Raw genomic sequence first — 22111 nt, 5'->3', positions numbered from 1 at the left:
TGGAGGCCAAAGTAATGCCGTCCAGAGAGAGAATATTATCAGCTATTCTATTTCTAAGGTGTTTGGGACCTAGAACAATGATCTCAGTTTTGTCTGAGTTTAATAATAAAAAATTGGAGGTCATCCAGTCCTTTATGTCCTTAAGACATGCCTGGAGTCTGGCTAACGGCTCTGTTTCTTCAGGCTTTAAGGATAAGTACAGCTGAGTGTCATCAGCATAACAATGAAAGTTTATGCCATGTTTCTGAATAATATTTCCTAGAGGGAGCATGTATAAGGTGAACAGGATCGGCCCAAGCACTGAACCTTGTGGAACACCGAGGCTAACCCTTATATATGAAGAGGAAACATTATTAACTTGAGCAAAGTGAAATCTATCTGTTAAATATGATTTGAACCAGCGTAGCGCAGTCCCTGTGATCCTAGTCTCATGTTCTAATCTGTGTAATAAAATGCTGTGATCTACTGTGTCGAAAGCAGCACTGAGATCTAGCAAAACAAGTATGGAGTGGCCTTATGGAGTATGGATGCCATGAGGAGGTCATTTGTGACTTTAACCAGTGCTGTTTCTGTGCTGTGATGGGCTCTAAAACCAGACTGAAACATCTCAAAGAGACTGTTCCTGTGTAGGTGATCAATCAACTGATTTGCAACCACTCTTTCGAGTATTTTAGATAAGAACGGGAGGTTGGATATCGGCCTATAGTTTGCTAAGATGTCTGGGTCAAGTGAAGGTTTTTTAAGTAAAGGTCTAATAACAGCGGTTGGCTGTGGTACATAACCTGTTGTTAAGGATAAGTTTATCTGATCTAAGAGGGAAACGCCAATCAAGGGAAAGACGTCCTTGAGGAGCTTAGTTGGGATGGGGTCTAAGAGACATGTAGTTGGGTTAGATTTGTTAATGCTGGAGGTCAGCTCTGGGAGGTCTATGGGCAGGAACCTGTCCAGAGATGGAGTAGGATTAAAAGAGATTACTAGAGATGGCACTATATTGGCTATTCTGGGAAGATCTTTATTGATTTTTTCTCTAATGTTATTGATTTTATTGGTGAAGAAACTCATGAAGTCTTCACTACTAAGAGCTGCAGGAATACAAGGCTCAGCAGAGCTGCGACTCTTGGTCAGCCTGGCTACAGTGTTAAAGAGAAAACGTGGGTTGTTCTTGTTTTTCTCTATTAATGTTGAATAATAGGCAGTTCTGGCTTCACGAAGGGCCTTTTTGTATGTCAACAGACTATCTTTCCAGGCTCTCTGGGATTCAGCTGATTTGGAGGAGTACCACTTCCTCTCCATCCGTCTTGACTACGGTTGCTAGTTTCGCTAGCTTAACATTTCGCAAAACAGAGTCTCCAATGATCAGAGCCGGTTCTTTGGCGGGTGTGTCGGCAAGTGGGGAATACCTATTAGAGACATTAAGTGGTTGGTGGCACTCGGTGGGCTTTGGTCTGAAGCTATGCCTTCTACGAACAGTCACCCACCGGCCCTGGTTTCCCATGGCAGCTGTAAATACTGCTCCCCCAACCAGCAGAATCATCCAGTTTGTAGGTAATAACCGAGCAACACTCCCTGATGATCTTAACTCCTTCTACTCCAGATTTGAGACAGACAGCAGCACTTAGCTCAAAGCAACTATTTCCTCAAACCAAGTCCCTCTGCCCTCACCTTTGACACAGAGGATGTGGTGAGGGAGTTCTGGTCAGCAACACCTTCTCTGGCCTCCTCCATATCTCAACTGGCCCCCCACAGGGCTGTGTCCTCTAACCACGGCTCTTCATCCTCTACCCTGATGACTGCAGTGCCTCCCAGCCAAACCTTCACCTCGTCAAGTTTGCAGACAACATTGTCCTCCTGTCTCTGCTTTCAGGACCAACACAGCACCACGGCTCAGCCCTGCAGGAGCTCGTGGAATGGTGTGACAGCTCCTGTCTGCAAATGAACGTGGGAAAAGACCAAGGAGATGGTGGTGACATTCTCCAACAAGCAGTGGGAACTGGCTGCAGCAGTCACCACAACAATCCATGAGATTGTTGAGGAGTACAGGTACCTGGATACCATCTTCAACCAGGTGCTGAGATTCACCTTCAGCACAGAGGAGATCCTCAGGAAATACCAGCAGTATCTCCTGGGGAAGCTTACCTCGTTTGGAGTCAGCAAGTTCATCCTCCAAACCTTTTCCATGCCTTCACTGAAAGTGTGCTCACTTTCTCGTTCATCAGCTGGTTCTACTCCATCAGCCTCCACAACAGAACTTGCCTGCAGAACACAGTCAAGGTGTATTTCTATTATTGAACTACCTGTCACTACATTCTGTGAGCAGCAGACATCCTTAATGAGCCACCAGAAATGGGGCTGGGTGTAAAAATGGCTGTAATTCCCAAGTGGTTAGCTTTTGTCAATCCCCTTGAATTAAAGCTGAAAGGTTTCACTTCACTCACATATTGAGTGTTTTATTTCAAATTCAGTTTGGTGGTGTACAAAGGCCAAAAGCCAAAAAACTTATAGTTGTCCATATATATTGTCAATATATATGGACCTAACTACTATATACATAGTACTGCTACTCAGAATCAAACCACACAGGTGGTGTGAGGAATGTTTGTCAGCAAATCCATCACATTAGCTGGATAACATCAGTACTTTACTGACTTCACACTACATTTATTACACATTTAGATTGGACTTACTCTGCAGATTCTCATTTTAAACATTAAACATATGATCACTTTTATAAAGCAGCTCAAACTACCTGTCTACACCACTTCACTAGATGTTTATGCAATAATAAATAAGAATTCTAATTCAATTATGTTGAAAACAGTTAAAATGGTCATTGTAAAGTTTGCAATACGGAGGCTACATTTGCTTTTGAGACTTAAATTATATATATATATATTTTTTATATTTATAGGCAATATTTAAGTACTTTTATTTAGTGAAAATTTCAAATCCATTCAATCTCGCCAGACACACAGGCATGAAATTTCACAACTGATCAGATCTAAAATAAATCAGGTACAACTACAAAATGTGTAAGCTGTTATCTGTTCTAAATGTTTCTTAAACCTTTTGGGCAGAATGTATGGCACTAACCTAATTTACAAACATTATCCACAAAGACCTTGCAGAACTAATGGCTACGGTCTTAGATAAACTGTAACTGTATAATAATAATAATAGCATAAGAATTTGATTACTTGTCTTTGGAATAGAATGTTGCAGTATTAGTACCTGAGCACTGGTATCGTCAGACCGGAAACGTATTTAAATTGTACAAAAGGTAAGAGAACGCCCTCACGCACACCGACTGCATGAATGGAGTTCTATTGCCGTAGACACACTTGTGCTGTAATTCAAGCGCTGCCCACTGCGGTGTCTACCGCGCCAGGAATTACTTTCCCAGTCTGATTGGCTCTTTCTCCCTCACCAGACAATCGTACATCTCACATCATTGGACCGTCGACACGGCTCTGGCTCGTGGTTGTGATTCCTAATCTCCGATAGGCCACAGAGCTGCGGGACTTGGTAGCGCCGCATGTCGTTCGCGAGCTGTGATTGGACAGGGAGCAAGGTGCTGTAGTGCATGGTCTGTGCTTCTTTGTCATTGTCATATATAAATGCTGTTCTGTCAGACTAACGAAGACTGGTGGGCTTGATACAAATAACGGAGCAGTGACTCTAACCATCACTGGAGTTAAGTTAACTTCACACAGGTGAGAAGCTTTATCTACTCTTCATGTTATTATTTCTGAAAGAAGCCTGTCATCTTAGGGTTAGGGTTTGTCTGTGGGGAATTTTAAGACTGATTCAGAAACGTGGACTCATGTTTACGCTTAGTTACTCACGTCGCTAGCACATTTGTAACAACGATTGTGTGTAAATATCACAAGACCCAAGTAAGCTAATGTTAAAGCTGTTAGTATGTTAGTAGGCAAATTCTGATCCTCTGAGTTGGATAGGTCCGTCAGCTATTTGGTCCGGGTAGCGATCCAGCATTAGCTAATTGACCGAAGTCATTCACTCCGTTTTAGGACCAGTCAAATTCGTTGCCTTGTTCCACCTATATGGTGCTTTAAACAATAGTCCACCTTTCAGTGTGATGTAGTCTAAAAAATAACGTAAACTTGTTTTAGATAATGTTACCGAACTTAAACTACTTAAATTCCAGGAAATCCGTTGCCCTTTCACCTAGTTCTACTCTCCTCAATAAACATCTGCTCTCTGTCTCGCAAGCACAAGCTTTATTGTAGATGTTTAGGTGCGTGTAATAAGCAATATACGCCAACTGTTAACGCTAACTGACAGGAGGAAACTTAAGATCTGCCAAATGCTTCCTTACCATAGCCTAGCCTTAGTTTTAAAAATGTCCTACATCTACCTTTTAATTAGCAAGCGTGCTATATGCTATGCTATTAGAGACATGCTAGAGGCATGTATAACAAGACTGACATTTTTGTTCGTTTTCTTAGTGATGTTATATTAACACCAAGTAAAGCTGTCAATATCCCAACTACGGAAAGTGTCATACTCGTAGTGCAACAGTATTAGCTAACATGCTAGTTGATCCGTTCTCAGTCACCCCTAGAAGCTATCTCTGCATTGGCTAAATAATGTTATCAATAACACGTTTAAGCTAACTGTGGAAGAGAAGTAGATTTCGTAAAATATTTCCTAACGTCTGATATCACCTTGAAAATTTTAATTAGCTTGGTTCCATAATACTGAAGTTAATAAACCTCAAACTTCTTTAAAACTGTCCAGTTTTAAGAAAAACATGATGTGCCAGATGCTCTCCTTTTAGATGTTACTTTGAAATTATTGTTGCTCTGAGATAGTGTATCACTTTACAATTCTGCATGGATGTTAATTTTGTGGTTAAGCTACTACTCCTCAAGCAGAGACATATGATGCACTTACTGACCCACTTAACAGTGTTATTACAGTGTCTTAAGTTTTGGAATCTGTGGACTGTGCAGCAGCATTAATAGTGGTGTATGTGAATGTGACCAGCATCTTTTTATTCACCCATTTCAATATTAACAGCTGAGAGGCATTGCGCCTGGTTAGTTAATCTACACATTTCAAAGCTGTAGTTTTACAACACTTACTTTACAACATATTTTTTAGATTAATATAATGCTGAACGTGTAACCCTTTCTAAACCTGTTCAGGATGCCTGGATCAGCCCCAATCAGCTGTATGGGCCCATGGCCCAAAGATGTGGGTATCATTGCCATGGAACTGTACTTCCCATCTCAGTATGTGGACCAAACTGAGCTGGAGAAGTTTGATGGTGTCTCAGCTGGTAAATACACTGTTGGCCTGGGCCAGGCTCGGATGGGTTTCTGCTCAGACTGCGAGGACATAAATTCTTTGTGCCTGACGGTGGTTCAGAGACTGATGGAGAGGAACGGTCTGTCCTACGACAGTGTGGGTCGACTGGAGGTTGGCACTGAGACCATCATTGACAAGTCCAAGTCTGTAAAGACAGTTATCATGCAGCTATTTGAGGACTCCGGCAATACAGATGTGGAAGGCATTGACACCACAAATGCCTGCTATGGCGGTACAGCTGCACTCTTCAATGCTGTCAATTGGGTGGAGTCGAGTTCATGGGATGGTGAGTTAACAAACTTCCGTTAATGTATTTTGCTGTTGTTTCAGTCTTACATTGTTGATGTTGTTTTTGCATAAAATGATTACAATGATTATCTGTTTCAGTTTCACAGAATCAAATCAAATACATGTTGTTTACAATGACTTAAACTAGGACTGTGTCATATGATCAGAATCTCTGATGTATCTCTGTATATTTCATTGGGTGGAGCTGGCAGTAAACCACTGGGATGCATTACTTTTTCAGTAAGAAGTCATGCCTTCACAGCACTGGCTTGTCCCACTTCTTAAAGTCAAGTCTTTATTGTATAATGGGTGGCAATCAAAAAAAAAAAAATCCAAAAATTACAAAATGACAAGTTAAGTGGTTAGCATGCTCAAATGAGTATGTAATACATAATGCACAGAAGGAAATGGATATCTGTTTCTTTGTCTAGGGCTGAAACTGTCTGTTTCCTTCTGCTGTCATGGATTATTAGGTGTTACACACTCAACTGAGAATGCCAACCATTTTATTTGCGATTTTGGATTCGGAGGCTTGACATCACTGAGAGCTGCTTCTGATTTTTTTTTTTTTTTTATTCATTGCTGCTTACCACAATATTTCTGTAAAGAGTGTGATTTGCGGCACACGAAATAAACGATAGAGCATAACATGAAGCAATTTATCAAATATATCATCAATGCCAAGTCCTAATTTCAAGCAGTAAAAGGCAGGAAGCACTAAGATTTGAGATGCTGGAAAGGTTGCAGTTTTGGTTGATAAATGAGTTAAGTATTGTGGAATCACTTAATTCTATATTTGATTAATTGTTTTAACTTTATACTGCACAAAAATTGTATTTTAGAAATATTGTTTTTAGTTGAGACAGTTTTAGAAATTGCAATTTGATTAACTAACAATAAGACTATTTGTATATTATTAATAAATTATATGCAGTAAATTGAAATTACTTGTTCTGCTGAAATGACAAAAGTGATTGATCTGATAATGCAGTACTAAGGTACTGCATTATCAGCCAAAGCCAAAGACCAACAATATCAGACTGTTTGCGTTTAACAGTGACAAACTGTTCTCTCCTTTGTGATGAACTGACCCTCTAGACATCTGTAGCTAGAATCTTCCCTACAAAATGAAAACAGTTGATGAAACGGTATCCCACGTGTTTAACAATGTTTACTACACATTCCCTCTCGACAGCAGCACCAACAGTAGTGATGGCAGCAATTTTAGGTTAGAGTAGCTTTCATTGAGTTAAACAGACTGTATTTTAGATATGTCACATGACTTTTTACACTCTCAAACAATGAATTTGGGCAATACAGGTTAAATGCCACTGTGCCACCAGTTTTGGAGAGGAGATTTGTTGGTATGTCCTCAAAAATCAGTCTTGTTATGTCCTCTCTCCTCATGTTTCCTCTCTACAGGGCGTTATGCTTTGGTGGTCGCAGGGGACATTGCTGTCTATGCTACGGGAAGTGCACGGCCTACGGGAGGTGCTGGTGCAGTAGCCATGCTGGTTGGACCTAATGCTCCTCTGGCCTTTGAACGAGGTAAGAAGGAACCTTTCAAAAAGAGCCAGGAGTCATTTTTTCTTTTTTTTTGGTGTTGAGCTGTACAACTAAATACCAGAAATGAGCTCAGTCACTGTGGGAAAGTTTATTTTCAGCTTTACTTATATTAATACTTTTAGAGCATGAAATAAAATTTAATGTGTAAAAATGTGTCTTTGAAATATAACTTGCTTAATGTAGATGGTGCATTCATATAGTACATCAGTCATACATGTACAGACAGAGTGGAATAACGACTGTGACTGTGGTGCAGGTCTGCGAGGGACCCACATGCAGCATGCTTATGACTTCTACAAGCCAGATCTGGAGTCCGAGTACCCTGTGGTGGATGGCAAACTGTCCATAGAGTGTTACCTGAGTGCCTTGGACCGCTGCTACTCAGTGTATCGTAACAAGATCCAGGCGCAGTGGCAAAGAGGTGTGTTAAACCTGTTAACTATGATCAATATAGACTGATCCTCGAACACAGTGTTACATGCAGACTTGCTTCACCAAATACAGAAATATCAGAGGTCGATGTACAGTTTTCCTTCTTTCTACATAAGAAAGATGTGCGTGTTTTGCGTACACTCGTATTACTAAATTACACTTTCAGTCGTATCATCGCTTCTTGTTAAAGATCATGCAAATGAAGACTTTTTTTTAAACACCTATAATACACATCCAAGGTTCTAGCAGTAAAACATAATACTCCCACTTAAGAAGAGCAGCTGTGTTATTACAGTTGACACTAACAGTTCAACGCATCCTTTTTACCTGTTGTATTTGGTAGTCACTGTGCATTTATGTAAGAAAGACAGGACTTAGTGTTGACTTTTTTCCCCATAAGGTGCAGATGTGCTCCTAAATTAAAGAAAATTACTTAATTATTAATGATTAATGCTTATTAATTATCAGTCAAATACTAAACATTTAAACTGTTAGAATCTTTATCCGGTAAATTATAAGTAGACCTACAAATGGAAAGTAAGTAAAATAATACTTAGTAAGTAAGAAAAGCAGAGCAGAGTTCATGCAGATAAAAACAGATGGTGGCATGGTGTAATGCCTGCTCATAGGCTTATCAGACATATCAGACACACGAGGGATTGTGTGAGGAAGATGCATTGTGTGTCAGTTTTTTGTTCAAAATAACATTTATACATACATTTCTCAGTGCTTGTTTCACTTTCCTCTCACTTGTCACTGGCTGGGTCATCACAGAAAACTATGGAATGTGGGACTTTGAATGATGAACAGAGATTAGAATAGTAGAACACAGTTTTTACTCGCACACTGTGCTTCCAATACTTTTTCTGGTTTGCATGTTTGTTTTTAGGGACACACGCGACTGCTGTACTGACACTGCTCAGGCCCGTAAAGGCGCTTTTTGCTGTCATGCATGTGAAGAAGACTTGGCGGATATTAGCCTAATTACTTAAGAGGCTTTAACATGTTGTCTGCTTGCTGTGCTAAGACGTTTGCCTCAGTTCAGTGACCATAAAATAGTTCAGTGAGATCAGCCATTCACCTGATGTGTCAACATCTACTGTATCTGAGGAAATGCAGCTATTAAAAATGATTTTAACCAATTCATTAGCAACTCTTTTTCAGTTGTACTCTCCAGGATTGATATAACACGGAGCACAAAGATGCAGCACATTGTGTATTTGACATGTTGGTGTGTCTTGAATAAGCTTTGTAACATTTGTATTTTTTACCTAGTACCATAGGTGTATTGCAGAGGTAGGAAGAGAATTGCAACAAAATAAAAACTTGCAGATTAAGGACAGCTAAGCGAAGTGATGGTGTGAAAACAGTTTTTAGTGGTCTTTGCCATTGAAATTGAGCCTAGTGTAATTCTTGATACCAAACAAAGCAAGTAAAAAAAAAAATTAAAACACGAAACAGTGTCTTCCAGCTTTATATGGTCTAAACATTCTTTTTCTTATTCTTGACAGAGGACGTTGAGAAGCGTTTCACTCTGGATGACTTTGGCTACCTCATCTTCCATTCTCCGTATTGCAAGTTGGTACAGAAGTCGCTGGCTAGACTGATGCTGAATGACTTTCTGAGTCACCCAAGCCCCAACACTGAGACAGGACCCTTCACAGGCCTTGATGCCTTCCGGTAAACTCTAAATATAACATCTGGACTGCAGACAGGGTTTTGTTCCTTCATTAAAACAGGCCTCTTGATTTAAAGTTCTTCTTTTTGACTATGAAAGGATCTCTCCGTTCATGGAGCAGTCCAACATTTTGGAAAGCAGACTGTCCTAAGGACCTGAATGTGCACAGTAAAGAAATAGCTGAAATTAGACTTACAGACCTGGTTATAACTTTAGCAGTGATGTGATCTGTCAGTAGCTGGCAGTTTTTTGTCCATGATGATAAATTGGTCCATCTCAGTCATTTAAAAGATGCTACCGATCAGCCTTGTCAGAAAGTTGATGTTACAGTTATTAAATAGTGCAGCTAAGCTTGCTTTATGGCACAAAGATAAGCATGTCTCGATTGGTCTCAGTGTGGTCAAAAATGTGTATTACATAATCTACAATGAAAAAAATAATATTTACAAATGTGTACCATGATTTGTTTGTCATTTTAGGTATGCATGTTCTAATGCACTCATGAATACCAGCAGATTAAAAATGCATGAAAGAGTTTTGCAAATGCACACATCACAGCCTGAATAAATATCAATATTTTACGTACAGATTTTTAAATTAATTTTTTAACTTAATTTTCACCTTTTGAAAAGCTTCTCATATATACAAATGCCTAAAAATATTTTGTGTTTATTTACCAATCATTGAATGTTTGTGTTCGAATTGCCTGGTACTCATGGATCTGGTTTCATTTGCAACGTTACCTGAAATATTAAGATTTTTAACTAAATACGCTAATCAGCCACAACATTAAAACCACTGACAGCTGAAGTGAATAAAATTAATCATATGTTTACAATGCAAGGTTCTGCAGGGAATCCTGGGGTCTGGCAGTCATGTGGATGTTCTTTGACACACACAAAGGGGGAAAGGACACAGGGGATGTGTTATGGTCACCAACATCGGAATGTTGGATCCTTTGGATCTTGTGCATTAGGGTAGGAGAGTGGATCTGGCGCATTCCGGTGCATCCAACAGATTCTCGATCAGGTTGGGATCTGGGCAGTCTGCAGGCCATTGTTGTGGTTCTTGAGACATTCCTGAGCTATTTTCAAAACATGGTCCAGCGGATGGGAGGCTGCTGCAGACGGGAAAAGCCTGTCAGTGGTTTTAATGTTGTGGCTGATCAGTGATTTCTTTCCATATCTTACTGCCTTAGCTCACTTCATTAAGTCACAATATAAATGTATCCACTCAGTAATATCAATGAGGACACTAAATCAACAATGCCTCCCCGATTTAGTGTAACCGTGTGAACCATTTCAAAGAAATAGTCTGTGAATCCCACTACCACTCAACATAGACTGCAGTATAAAACTGTATTGTTTTATTATATTTTTTGGGCATTTATGTCTTTTATTTAATAGAACAGATAAAGAGAGTGACATGAAACATGAGAGATGAGAGAGCGGACATGCAGCAACATACGTAACATGGATTCATAGGTTGATTGTCATCATTTAGAGGCAGTCCAAATATAGTATACATGGGTATACATATAGTATAAATGGTCCATGATTGCATTTAATCTCCTGCTTACTGCTGAGTGCCACATGAAGTTGTCCAAGTTCCTCCATTTCCTCTGACCTTCTTCGCCACCTCCCTCCTTCTTGACTCTCACCTTGACACAGCTCCACAGAATCTGAAATCCTTGGAAGCACAATGCAGTTATTCTGTGAGAATACAAAAGATTGAGGAAAAAAAAAAACATTGAGATTTTTTTTCTAAGATTTGTATGTGCGTGTATTGCAGAGATGTACGGCCAGAAGAGACTTACTTTGACCGTGATGTGGAGAAGGCATTCATGAAGGCCAGTGCAGATCTGTTTGAGAGGAAGACCAAGTCCTCCCTACTCATCTCCAACCTGAACGGAAACATGTACACACCCTCTGTCTACGGCTGCCTGGCCTCACTCATTGCACAGTATGTCTCAGTGTCTTTTGGCTGTTTTAAATTTATACATCTACTGTACTTTAATCTCTTTTTGCCACCATCTGCTCAAGCAGCAGGAAAGATTGTCTGCTGAAGAAAGGATGGCTGTTGACACTTTGCTATAAAAGCGATAACACAGAGCCATGGCGCAGAACCTCTGTGTGATAGTGTGTAAAGACAATCTTTGTCGCCTCTGTTTTGCAGAAACACACCTTCACAGATAGCAGGACAGAGGATTGGAGTTTTCTCCTATGGGTCGGGATTTGCTGCTACTCTGTATTCTCTCAGAGTCACACAGGACCATACGCCTGGTAAGTCAGTCACGATACATTTCAGTTGTGTGATATGAATGAAATTAAAATGACACAGCATTGTAGTAACACTGTAGAAACAAATTATAGTGTGTGCTTCCATGTGATTTGCATATTCAGGATCTAGTCTGGACAAACTTGTGTCAAGCATGAGTGACCTGAAGGTCCGACTGGACTCAAGGAAGAAGGTATCTCCTTCTGTCTTCGCTGAAAACATGAAGCTGAGAGAGGAGACGCACCACTTAGGTATGTCTTTCTATCACTGTTGCTCATGTCTGAATCTGATGGAGCCATTAATTTTGGTTATTTACGCTGACAAACGCACAAAAGTCTGTCAGGAAGAAAAACTTACTACTCTTACAAACTCCTTAAAATAATCATAACTATATAACTATGAGACTGCTGATCCAATTTACTAAGGAAGATGGAGCTTGACATGACTCAACATCCAGCTTTTAGGGGCCTCGTTCAGGCTGTATTGTAATACGCTGTGAGCTAATACAAAAAGGACTACTTCATCTTTTTAGCCCACTCCAATATGAAACATGACTGGCAATCACTGTCCAAAATTATCTAAAAAGCACAAACAAAACAATACAGTATATGTTGTTGTAAAGAAAAAACAAACACAGTCAGTCATCAATTCCTATTCCTCAAAATTTCAGGTCCTGTGTAAAACATAAATATTCTGAATTTGATGCCAGCAAATATATAAAGGATATTACAACATGGTCTATGGAACACTTTTAATATTCACCTTGCAGTCATTTCTTGTCCTGGTCTTGCAAGTGCAGTTTCTCAATTTAAAAAAAAAAAAAAAAAAAGTAAAGGTAACTGGAAACTGTAAAAGCTTAATGGTGTTCACAGCCTTCTGCAACGATGTAATCAATTCAATCATGAGATAAACCGTAACATTTGTTAATGTGATAATAAAAACACTGAAGTGATATGTGGTTGTTAATGATGTCACAAACAAGACTTGATTTGATAATTGGAATCCTTCAGAATGTCTCCCTGCTGGCTATCGCTGATGCATTTTTTTTTGTGTCTGTACAGCTAACTACATCCCTAGAGGCTCAGTGGAAGATCTGTTCCCAGGAACTTGGTACCTGACACGAGTGGATGACAAACACCGCAGGGAATATGCCCGAAGACCTCTGGACAGTCACCCACCAGCAGAGCCAGAAGTTGTTCGCTCCAGCACTGCCATGGAGGTACAGAATAAATCAACCTTGCGACAGAATTTCCTGCTTTGATTATTTACAAAGGAATTCAAACACAGTCTTCATATCTATAAATGCCGTGTATGAGCAGCAGGGTAGAAAGTGGTTAATTGGTGAGTCCATGTGAATAAATGTGTCCACTCTGACCTTGTATAGCAGTGTGTATCATAATTGTGGCTTATTCTAATCAGGTTTGTCGATTATTTGTACTGTACTGTATCTGTATGTAATATGAACATTGTGCTCACCAAATTAATAGCTTAGATCTGGGAGCGCAGAGACATTATTAAAGAGAAGTGAGACAGGTCAAGTCACGCTGGCTAATGAAAATGATGGACAAAACTATAAAATTAGGACCAAGTTGTTATGAACCAGAATTTCCATTAAGACAAGAACATACATTGACATACTTGTCTTATTCTTACATAAGAAATGTTTATCTATATTGCACTAATGAGGATATAAAATATGAAACACAAATATTACAGATTTTCATATAAAATCTTGAACATTGCAGAGGTTTGAATTACTTCTACTGTAATGATTCAAAAGGTAAATTCAGTGTAATCTACATTTCCACAGCACTAATTCCAGCCGTACAACAGAGCTGTAGAGTTTTTAAGTTAGTCTTGTTTAACATTGTCAGATTTATAATTTGAAGCGTTTTTTGATTTTTGCCACAGAACCAGAGACACTATCTGTTTTTCCTCCACATATTTTTCTTTCTTGTCACATCTGGGGCCTACATTACCCACAGGACAACTCAACCAATAGTTAAGTTGTAGATTTGGGTGTGTTTTCCAGTAGTTGTTAAAGATTCCGGAGCTTTGACCCCCAGACAGAGATCTGATAACCTCACTTGTTTTTGACTTAGACTTCCACACTTTAAGTCTTTAGGCCCAGTCAACATTGGCTCAACCTCTACCTGTCACACCTGACACAGCCCACCACATTGATGGTAAAACCAGTGGACTTACCCTTTTAGTTGCTGTGGTTGCCCCTGTCCAAACTTGTTTGAAACTTGTTGCTGCCATCAAATTCAGGACAAGCATATATTTACAAAAGCCAATGAAGTTGATGAGGTTTACATTAAATATATGGAGATTGTATTGTTTTCAACTGAGTATATCTCAAAAAGGATAGGCAAATTATTGCATTATGGAATTGGGGTTGTAGAAGCAATAATAAATAATTAAATGAAAGAAGTCATTCTGTGAGAGAAAAGGTGATTGCTCTGGAAATGTAAATTAGGCTTATTTCAATGCATGTTTGAAAACAGGAAAGCTTCTCACAAAAATACTAAAATAAAGAAATATACTTGTAAAGGAAAATTTGAAATAAAAGCTTATGCCTCATCCAGTTTCTGAAATATGTCTGGTTCTACCTGTAGTTGAGGTAAATACAAGCAGCTATTCTGGAATGTACAGTAGGCAAAAGTGTATAAAATGTATGCTCTGACTGACAATGAATGTCTTCTTGAATATTCTAGGGAAAGCAGATTTATTTGTATAGTGCCTTTCAACAACAAGAAAAAATCCTCATTACACCAGTTATAAGTGCTTTTCCGAAGACGTAGTGTATAAAATAATAAGTGTATAAAAAAGTTATAGAAAACAAAAACAAAACAAGATTGTAAAATTGTAAATTGTAATTGTAAATTACGAGGTGGGGCCTCCATGGTTCAGAATTTTTAGGACAAGTCAACACCTCAATCTTGTTGTGTTCTTCAAAACATTCTTGAACCATTTCTGCAGTGTGGCAGGGCGCAATATCTTCTGAAAAGAGGCCATCAGGGATTGCCATCCAGGAAGGGGTGTATTTGGTCAGCAGCAATACTTAAGTAGAGGATATGTGCCAAAGTAAGAACCACATTAATGGCAGCAGAGCATTGCTTCTGCCAGCTTGCCTTCTTCCCATAGTGCATGCTGGTGCCAAGACTTGCCCAGGCAAGCACCGCATGCACACCGGGCCATCCACATGATGGAAAAAGAAAACATAATTCATAAGACCAGGTCAACTTCTTCCTTTGCTCCATGGTCCAGTTCTGATGCTTATGTGCCCATTGTAGTTGCTTTTTGCCAGTGGATATGGGTCAGCATGGGCACCCTGGTCGGTCTGCAGCCGCCCCATAAGCAACAAACTGCAATGCACTGTGTGTTCTTACACCTCTCTGTCGGAACCAGCATAAGCTTTTTTTTTTTTTTTTAGCAATTAGAGCTACAGTAGCTCTAATTGCTAAAAAAAAAAAAAAAATTGCTAAAAAAATTGCCTCCACTCCCTACCTGCATCAGGGAGCCTTGGTTGCCCATGACCCTGTTGCCAGTTCACCGGTTTTCCTTCCTGGGACCACTTTTAGTTGGTCTTGACCACTTCAAGCCAGGAACATCCCACAAGAGCTGCAGTTTTGGAGATGCTCTGAACCAGTGGTCTAGCCATCTCAATTTAGCCCTTGTCAAAGTTTCTCAAATCCTTACACTTGCCCCTTTTTCTGGTTCCAACATATTATCTTCAAGGACTAACCCACTTACTGCCTAATATATCCCACTCACTGCCAGGTGCCATTCTCATGAGACAATCAAATGTTATTCACTTCACCTGTCAATGGTAACAATGTTATGGCTGATCGGTGTATGAATAAATAGTCTTAAATTTAATTACCAAAAAGTTTTCTGGGAATTTCTTTCAGATTTGTAGTGCATAAAACCGAATGGTATTTCTCGATGTTACGTTTTGACTATGGAGACGTAACAACGGCAGATCAGAAATTGATTTTGGACCTATACCATTCAGTGCTTTGTAAACTAACAATTCATTTGTGATATTTACGGTCTGTGTTCTCTCTCCAGCACATCCCCAGTCCAGCCAAGAAGATGCCTCGCATCCCAGCGGCCACTGCTGCGCATGAGGCTGCCCTCAGCAACTGAAAGTACTCAGCTTACCTCTGCGAGGTATCAAGGCAACTGTAATAACTATACAACATGAGGGGAGAAGTCTAGGAGGAGACAACAGTGTTGCCTCTGAAATCTTTATATGTCAGTTCAATTAGGTTGAAGTGTTGTGGTTGGGTTAGGTTAAACGTGGACACCTGTAGACACTCCTCAACTACATGTACCCTTTCCATCGTCCCTCTCTTGTCCACATGTATTTCAGTTGGACACCAAATTCTACATTTGATCACATCTATATTGGTCATAGTAATTGCTCAATGTAGCAGTCCTTTATTTCAAATTGAACACTTTCACATATTTCCCTTTTGCATTTGTGCAAATTTACAGTTGTGTATGTGGAAAGTTTAACTGACATTGAGTTAAACAAGTAGACATACCCCCCCCCCCCTCCGGCAGCTGGCAGGCAGTGACAGGAACAGGAAATATAATTTGGCTTTATACCTCCTACTGATTAAAATAACATAGGGAAGTGGCCCTGTGTAATGTATCATAATGTTGTGCCACTACAACTCAGTATGAGACAGAACTCATAACCTACTATACTGTTTGTTTTCAAGACCTTAGCTTTCCATGAAAAGATGAGGTCAGTTTTCCTCTGTAGGTACATCATGTGACTGTTTCGAATGAATGCAGTCCTACTTTAAACTGTTGTTGCTGAGCTAATGTAGTCAACATATTAACCTTATGGCAAATTCATCCATACAAATGATGTCAACTGTCTGGTACTTCGTGATGATCCTTGAACAGAAAAAAACTTCTGCTCTAGAGATGACTGTTAAGTGAAGCTATTTTGGAATACACCAATGTCAGTTTTTCCATCTTCCTTTTTATTAATGTGAAATGTCCACACCACTGATTTGGCATAGTGAGTAGCTGCTTCTGTTCTACATCATGTTTACATCTAAATTCATTAGATCTGATTGTTCCATTAAAAGAAACCACTTCAGGAGATTTACTGCAATATATCACATGCTTTGTAATTCTTACATTTTCTTTGTTCTATTGATGAAAGTATTACTTTATTAATTGATCAGTTGAAATCTTCCATTGGCATTAAGACATTAATCATTTAACTTGACTTATCCAGTTGATAGCCACCTTGGTGTGACTTCTTAGAGCGAGCCTGGTTGTTAACGAAAGTTAGTGAAATATGCAGAGCTTATGATTAATCTGATTGGATATACAGGACCTACCAGTCAAATCTTTCAACACACCTTGTCATTAAATGTTATTTTACTATTTTCTACAGTTTAGAGAAATACTAAAGACATAAAAGCTATGAAGTAAAATTTGGAATTAACTTAAAAAAAGGTAACTCAAAATATGTGCTACTGTTTGCCTCAATAACAGCTTTGCCCACTACTGGCATTATCTTAACCAGCTCCATGAAGTACTCATGGAATCTGGAATGGTTTTCAATTCAATCAGAGGTTGATTAAGTAAATAGCCCTGTTTGACTACTGTATTAATCCATATGTATTATGGAAAGGGCCACAGCTAAGTAAAGTGAAACAGTCCATCAGACAAGAACTTTGAATGTATCATTAAGTTACAAACTCTCACGAGGACTACACCGAGAAAGGAAGAACAAAGGTTACCTCTTCTGCATTTGAAAAGTTTATTACAGTTACCAGCCTTAGAAATCAACAATTAACAGCACATCAGATTAGAGTCCTCCTCTTCGTGAAATTCATTGCCTGTTTAACCAGCATAGTTACCACAGCGATATGCCATCCTACCTTTGTACTTCATGGGACCATCATTTGGTTTCAGCAGGACAGTATCCACACTTCCAGGCTATGTGTAGGGTTTTTGATCAAGAACTCGAGCAATGAATTGCTACATCAGATGACCTGACCTCCAGTTACCCTGCCTAAACCCAGTTGGGATGGTTTGGGATGAGTTGGACTGCACAGTAAAGGGAAAATAGCCAGCAAGTGCTCAACACATATGGGAAGTCTTTTAAGAGTAGTGAAAACCATTCCAGGTGACTGCCTTCATGAAGCAATCTCATGATAGGTCGACCAATGAAGGGAAAACAAAATGTAAATATGACCTGTGTCATATTAAAAGTTTCATCTGTGTATTTAATTCCTGTATAAACTGACAGATGCTGAGCAAGACGTCTTAGGTTTCTCACCTGTCCTGTAATTTTAATGTAACTTCACTCTAGTTTTAGTCTGGTTTAACGGATGCTACACGGAATGCAAATGATGATGGTGAGATGATGCATAGTTGAGGGTCTGGAGAATCCCCAGAAAATACACTGAGCTGCACTAGCTCTGCATCATTAAAAGCTTTACAGGAGAAAAGTGTACAACATACCATATCAGACAGTTAGGTATGGAACCTTATGCAACCTTTGTAAATTGCATTGTCAGCCAGTGACAGTTTGACTGTTGTCTTTTCTCATTGCAAAATCAACCCATATCACACCTACACATGAGCAGTGAACATCATCTGCAGTGTTAGTAATAAATCGTTCATAAAGTTAATCATTAGGAGATTTAAAGGTCCAGTGTGTAGGATTGTGGGGCAGAAATGGATTATAATAAACTAAACTAGAGTTATAAGAGTTGCTGTGTTGAGCTCATGAGCCTTTTATATTCCAGAATGGCCAAAAGTAACACAGGCTCATGAGAAGGCCTTAACATTTTTCAGGGGAGGGTAAGATGAGAGGTGCTCACTTGGTTGCAATTTGCAACCACCCCACTAGATGCTACTACATCCAGCACTCTGGAGCTTTAAATGCAACATAGAAAACACAACACTTTCCCAGTTTTCACTTCTCCGTTTATTTCGTGTCAGTAATTTGTTGTTCCTGTTAAACACTGATTTCACAATAGCGCTTTGAGCAACACTAAACCAAATATTGAATGGAAGTTCAGGTAGAAAACATCAGCCTTAAAATTGTGTTGGTGTGTTCTTGTTGGCGGCTGGACATGCTAATAGACTTGCATACAAGGATCAGAGGGAATGGGACAGTTGTCAGGGTGACCACGTTCTTGAGAAGCCTTACAATCAGCATCTATGAACTGTAAACAAACAAAACTTTTCTTCTGTACAGATATTCTTTTTAATTGTACAGTCTTAATTGGTTCCTCTGAAGTCAGGCCTTGCCCACACCAGCATCACAAATTCAAGGGCGCTGTGAGTCTACAGAACAGCTCTGTGGTGCATGTTTGTAGGGCCTGTCTGGATTATTTATGCTGTGTAGATATGAATGAATGGAATGAATTTTATCCAGTTTGTGTAAACGTGTAGATTCAGAATAAATGGGCACTCAACATCAGTGTGTGTACAATTATTTTTTTCATCAGTAATCACAATCATTAAAATGATAATTTGACATAATATTTAGATATAATCTCTTTTGTTGCCACTATCATATCTTAGTAGTAGTAGTAGAAGTAGCTGATCCAAAATACCTTTTGATATGCGTTCCTATCATATAATACGGTGCTAAACACAAAGAGGCTCTCAGTTTCAATAAAATATTAATCTACATACTCAAAGTGCAGGTAAGTCACATTTTGTATTCCCTCACACAACATAATTTATCCCCGTTCATCAAACTTTTGCTAACATGATGACCTTTCCTCCTTACTTCCCCATTATCTATCCTCAAAAAGAAACAGGAACAAACAAAACAAGGAAACAAAATTCAGTTATGCATATAACTACCATAAAACAACTCTGAAACTACATATATATTAAACTACAAATAAAATGCTGTATGAGCCTCAAAGTCTGTAGCGACAGAAATTCGTCTTTCCAGTTAACTGTCATTTCCTATAAGAGATCTCCATGTCGGGGATTGCTGATGAGTGCGGTGTGAACAGGACCCCCTATACGTAGGCGGTGCTGTCACCAGGGATTCGAGGCCCGCCCAGGTCACGTTTCCGGTAGTCGGCAAGCAAACGTAAGGCTCATGACAACAAGAAGTGCTTTCTTTAGGTATATAGCATAAACTGAATTATGTACACTTTAACGGGTTCGGAGGGTTCCATCTATGCCGCTATTTAGCCATCTACTAACACTACCAGATGGCGCTGTAACAAGTGATAGTAATTATAGCGTGTAGTACTCTAAGACAACACACAGTTTACCACTTTTAAATATATTTTATTGTAAAGAAATAGAGAAACAGTACAGCGTTTGACATTAGCTGGACGTACCCACCGCAGTCCAATAGGTCTAGTGACACCACTTGGACAAACCACACTAAGAACTGCTGTGCACTCTGATAGAACGGTTTAGCTTTGTGACTACTTCTGCTTTAGCATAGTATTATCATAGCATTTTTTAAAATTTATACTTTTATGTCTATGTCTATATGGGGGGTGTTATATTTTTTGTTAAATATAATGATAGCTATGATTACAGGTTATAACTGTAAGTGTGAGTCGTAGACACAACAGTGATTTGCAGCAAAACTCGCCTGCCATGATCAGCATCACACTTTAACCCCACGTAAGTACGACACCGCCCTGCACGGCGACGCAGCCAGAGCCAGGCAGGGTGGAGTTAAAGCACCACCACCGTTGAGAACGGATAGGGAGTGGAGCTAAGAAAAAGTCGCTATCTGGTCTTTCCCCTTGCAAAATAGCCTTATATCGGGGAGTAATTGGAAAAACAGTTAACAAGTCTGGTTTTTTGAAGTCCGTGGGGCCGCCGGCAGAAGCGGATTCACGCGCTCAGGTCAGACTGAATGTTTCTAACTTTGAAAAGTTTTCACTATTCTAGCAAGAAGTCTTGACGTCAGCGGAGGCTCGATGTGGAAGCAAGACAACTTACCAAAAGTACGCAGACAGGCCTGCTAATGTGAAGAAGCAGCACAAACTGTCTGCTGAGTAAAAACCCAATAGTTAGTCAACACTGAGAGAAAACGAAGCGCTGTTAAATAAAAAGCGCCACACGCACAGCGAAAAATGCCTTTTTTCCGCACACCGCTTAATGTCCGCAGGCTATATCACTGCCCCAACTTGAAGCATGCAGCGTTGTGTTTAAGTTTCCGTTTAATAAGCAGGGCGTCTGGCTTTTTGAGGAAGTGATGGCGTGTATCTTCTTACTTGAATGTTGAGAATTCCTCTGCTTTTTTTGTTCTTTCAAAGTTACGCATTTTAAAAGTTATTATCTTAAGACGACCTCTACACTTGTGCTGTTCCCTGACAGACTTAGCCCATAGCAGACGCTGAAATGTATAACCCCCAGTATGTATTTGTGTGGCCTTCTGTCGCTTACACTATTTCTTTAGCCTGTGGGTGTAAATTCTTACACCACTGTTAAAGGGTGCGACAGAGTGGAGGAGCTTGCATGGAGACATGTTTACTTTCAGCAATGAACTGCTGTCAGTGATAGAAGATTTGTATTGGAAGACACATACAATAACCACAAACAAATAAATAGATGAGCCTGGCGTGGGAGGATTCTGGTCCGTGTATGGACACTTTCACACATTCCATGGTAATTTTGGCCCAAAACAAGATCGGGCTTTTTCGTGTCTACTTTCCACAGCAGAGTTTACCCGTTATGCTGTTATAGTGCTGTTTAATTGTAATAGATGTTCAGGATGCTTGAAACACTGTATGAGAAGCCTGAGCTGTTTCAGAAGTTTGGGGGTGAGTTCCTAGGTCTGTTAGAGCAGAGTCTAAAGTCAGCGCTCAAGTTCTTTAGGAAGAGTCCAAGTCTAGTCTTAAACCTACAGTATCTTAGGTTTGTGAATATGTACTGTTGTCAATAATGATGTGGTTCAAGGTAAGGTTGTGAAGATTATTGAAGTACTAAAAAACAAGTCCAGTCCAATTGTTTGGCAGCACATGAGATATTAATATTGTTATGAAAGTGTTCGTGGACTTTTTTTTTTGAATGGCTTTTTTTTTCACTTTGTTTAAGTTTAGAACTCTGTTGCATTTATTTCCAATTTCCATCCCCCACTCACCCATTTAAACATCTATGGATGACTTTCAACCTGTAGAAGATTGGACCTAAAAGAAGATATCATGGTTATAGAGCACAGACGGAAGTGTAGATGTCTCAGTGAAACTGTACTGAAAACACAGACTTAATCAACAAGAAAATGATTCATATTTATACTGACATAGTGAGTTCTGTGATCCACTACTGTCCTCAGCAGACTGTAGATCACTTTGCATCCCCTCTTGTAAACACTGAGCTACTGGCCACAGAGTAAAATAAAAAAACAAAAACAATGTCATCATAAAGCAATAACATTCTCACTGACTTCATCTCAATATTTTTGAGGAATCACATTTACCTATTTCAGTGACTCAAGTGATCTCCCTTTTAAGATGTCCCTAAAGGAGGAGAGACACATCTTACCCAGAATATATCTTTCATTAT

General features: G+C 39.5%; 2 protein-coding genes and 1 long non-coding RNA gene across 5 annotated transcripts in view; 2 read left to right on the top strand and 1 right to left on the bottom strand.

The window, feature by feature from the left end:
- Nucleotides 1–1323: 1323 nt before the first annotated feature.
- LOC124051626 lies at nt 1324–3492 on the bottom strand. Its single transcript, XR_006841857.1, has 3 exons — nt 3229–3492; nt 2137–2253; nt 1324–1926 (listed from the first exon to the last, which is right to left on the bottom strand). It is a non-coding gene; the product is annotated as an uncharacterized LOC124051626 (long non-coding RNA).
- A 70-nt stretch (nt 3493–3562) lies between these two features.
- hmgcs1 (3-hydroxy-3-methylglutaryl-CoA synthase 1 (soluble)) lies at nt 3563–16563 on the top strand. Its single transcript, XM_046375152.1, has 10 exons — nt 3563–3710; nt 5169–5617; nt 7042–7167; nt 7442–7606; nt 9129–9297; nt 11087–11257; nt 11471–11577; nt 11698–11823; nt 12634–12791; nt 15647–16563. Exons 2-10 carry the CDS (start codon nt 5170–5172, stop codon nt 15722–15724), a joined length of 1548 nt encoding a protein of 515 aa, XP_046231108.1. The 5' UTR covers nt 3563–3710; nt 5169; the 3' UTR covers nt 15725–16563.
- Nucleotides 16564–19660: 3097 nt separating this feature from the next.
- Nucleotides 19661–22111, top strand: part of tln1 (talin 1) — a 76086-nt gene continuing 73635 nt past the window's right edge. For 2 of the 3 annotated variants that reach the window (XM_046375122.1, XM_046375120.1), the window contains exon 1: nt 20255–20449. The gene's annotated coding sequence lies outside the window, so the exon portion shown is untranslated. Of the gene's footprint in view, nt 19706–20254; nt 20450–22111 lie in introns of those variants that run through there. The other variant, XM_046375121.1, reaches the window with a different exon arrangement.

Source organism: Scatophagus argus, chromosome 20, assembly GCF_020382885.2.
Source record: "Scatophagus argus isolate fScaArg1 chromosome 20, fScaArg1.pri, whole genome shotgun sequence".
NCBI lineage: Eukaryota > Metazoa > Chordata > Actinopteri > Scatophagidae > Scatophagus > Scatophagus argus.
Note: the sequence above shows the minus strand (reverse complement) of the source record. Positions and strands in the feature narration are given on the sequence as shown.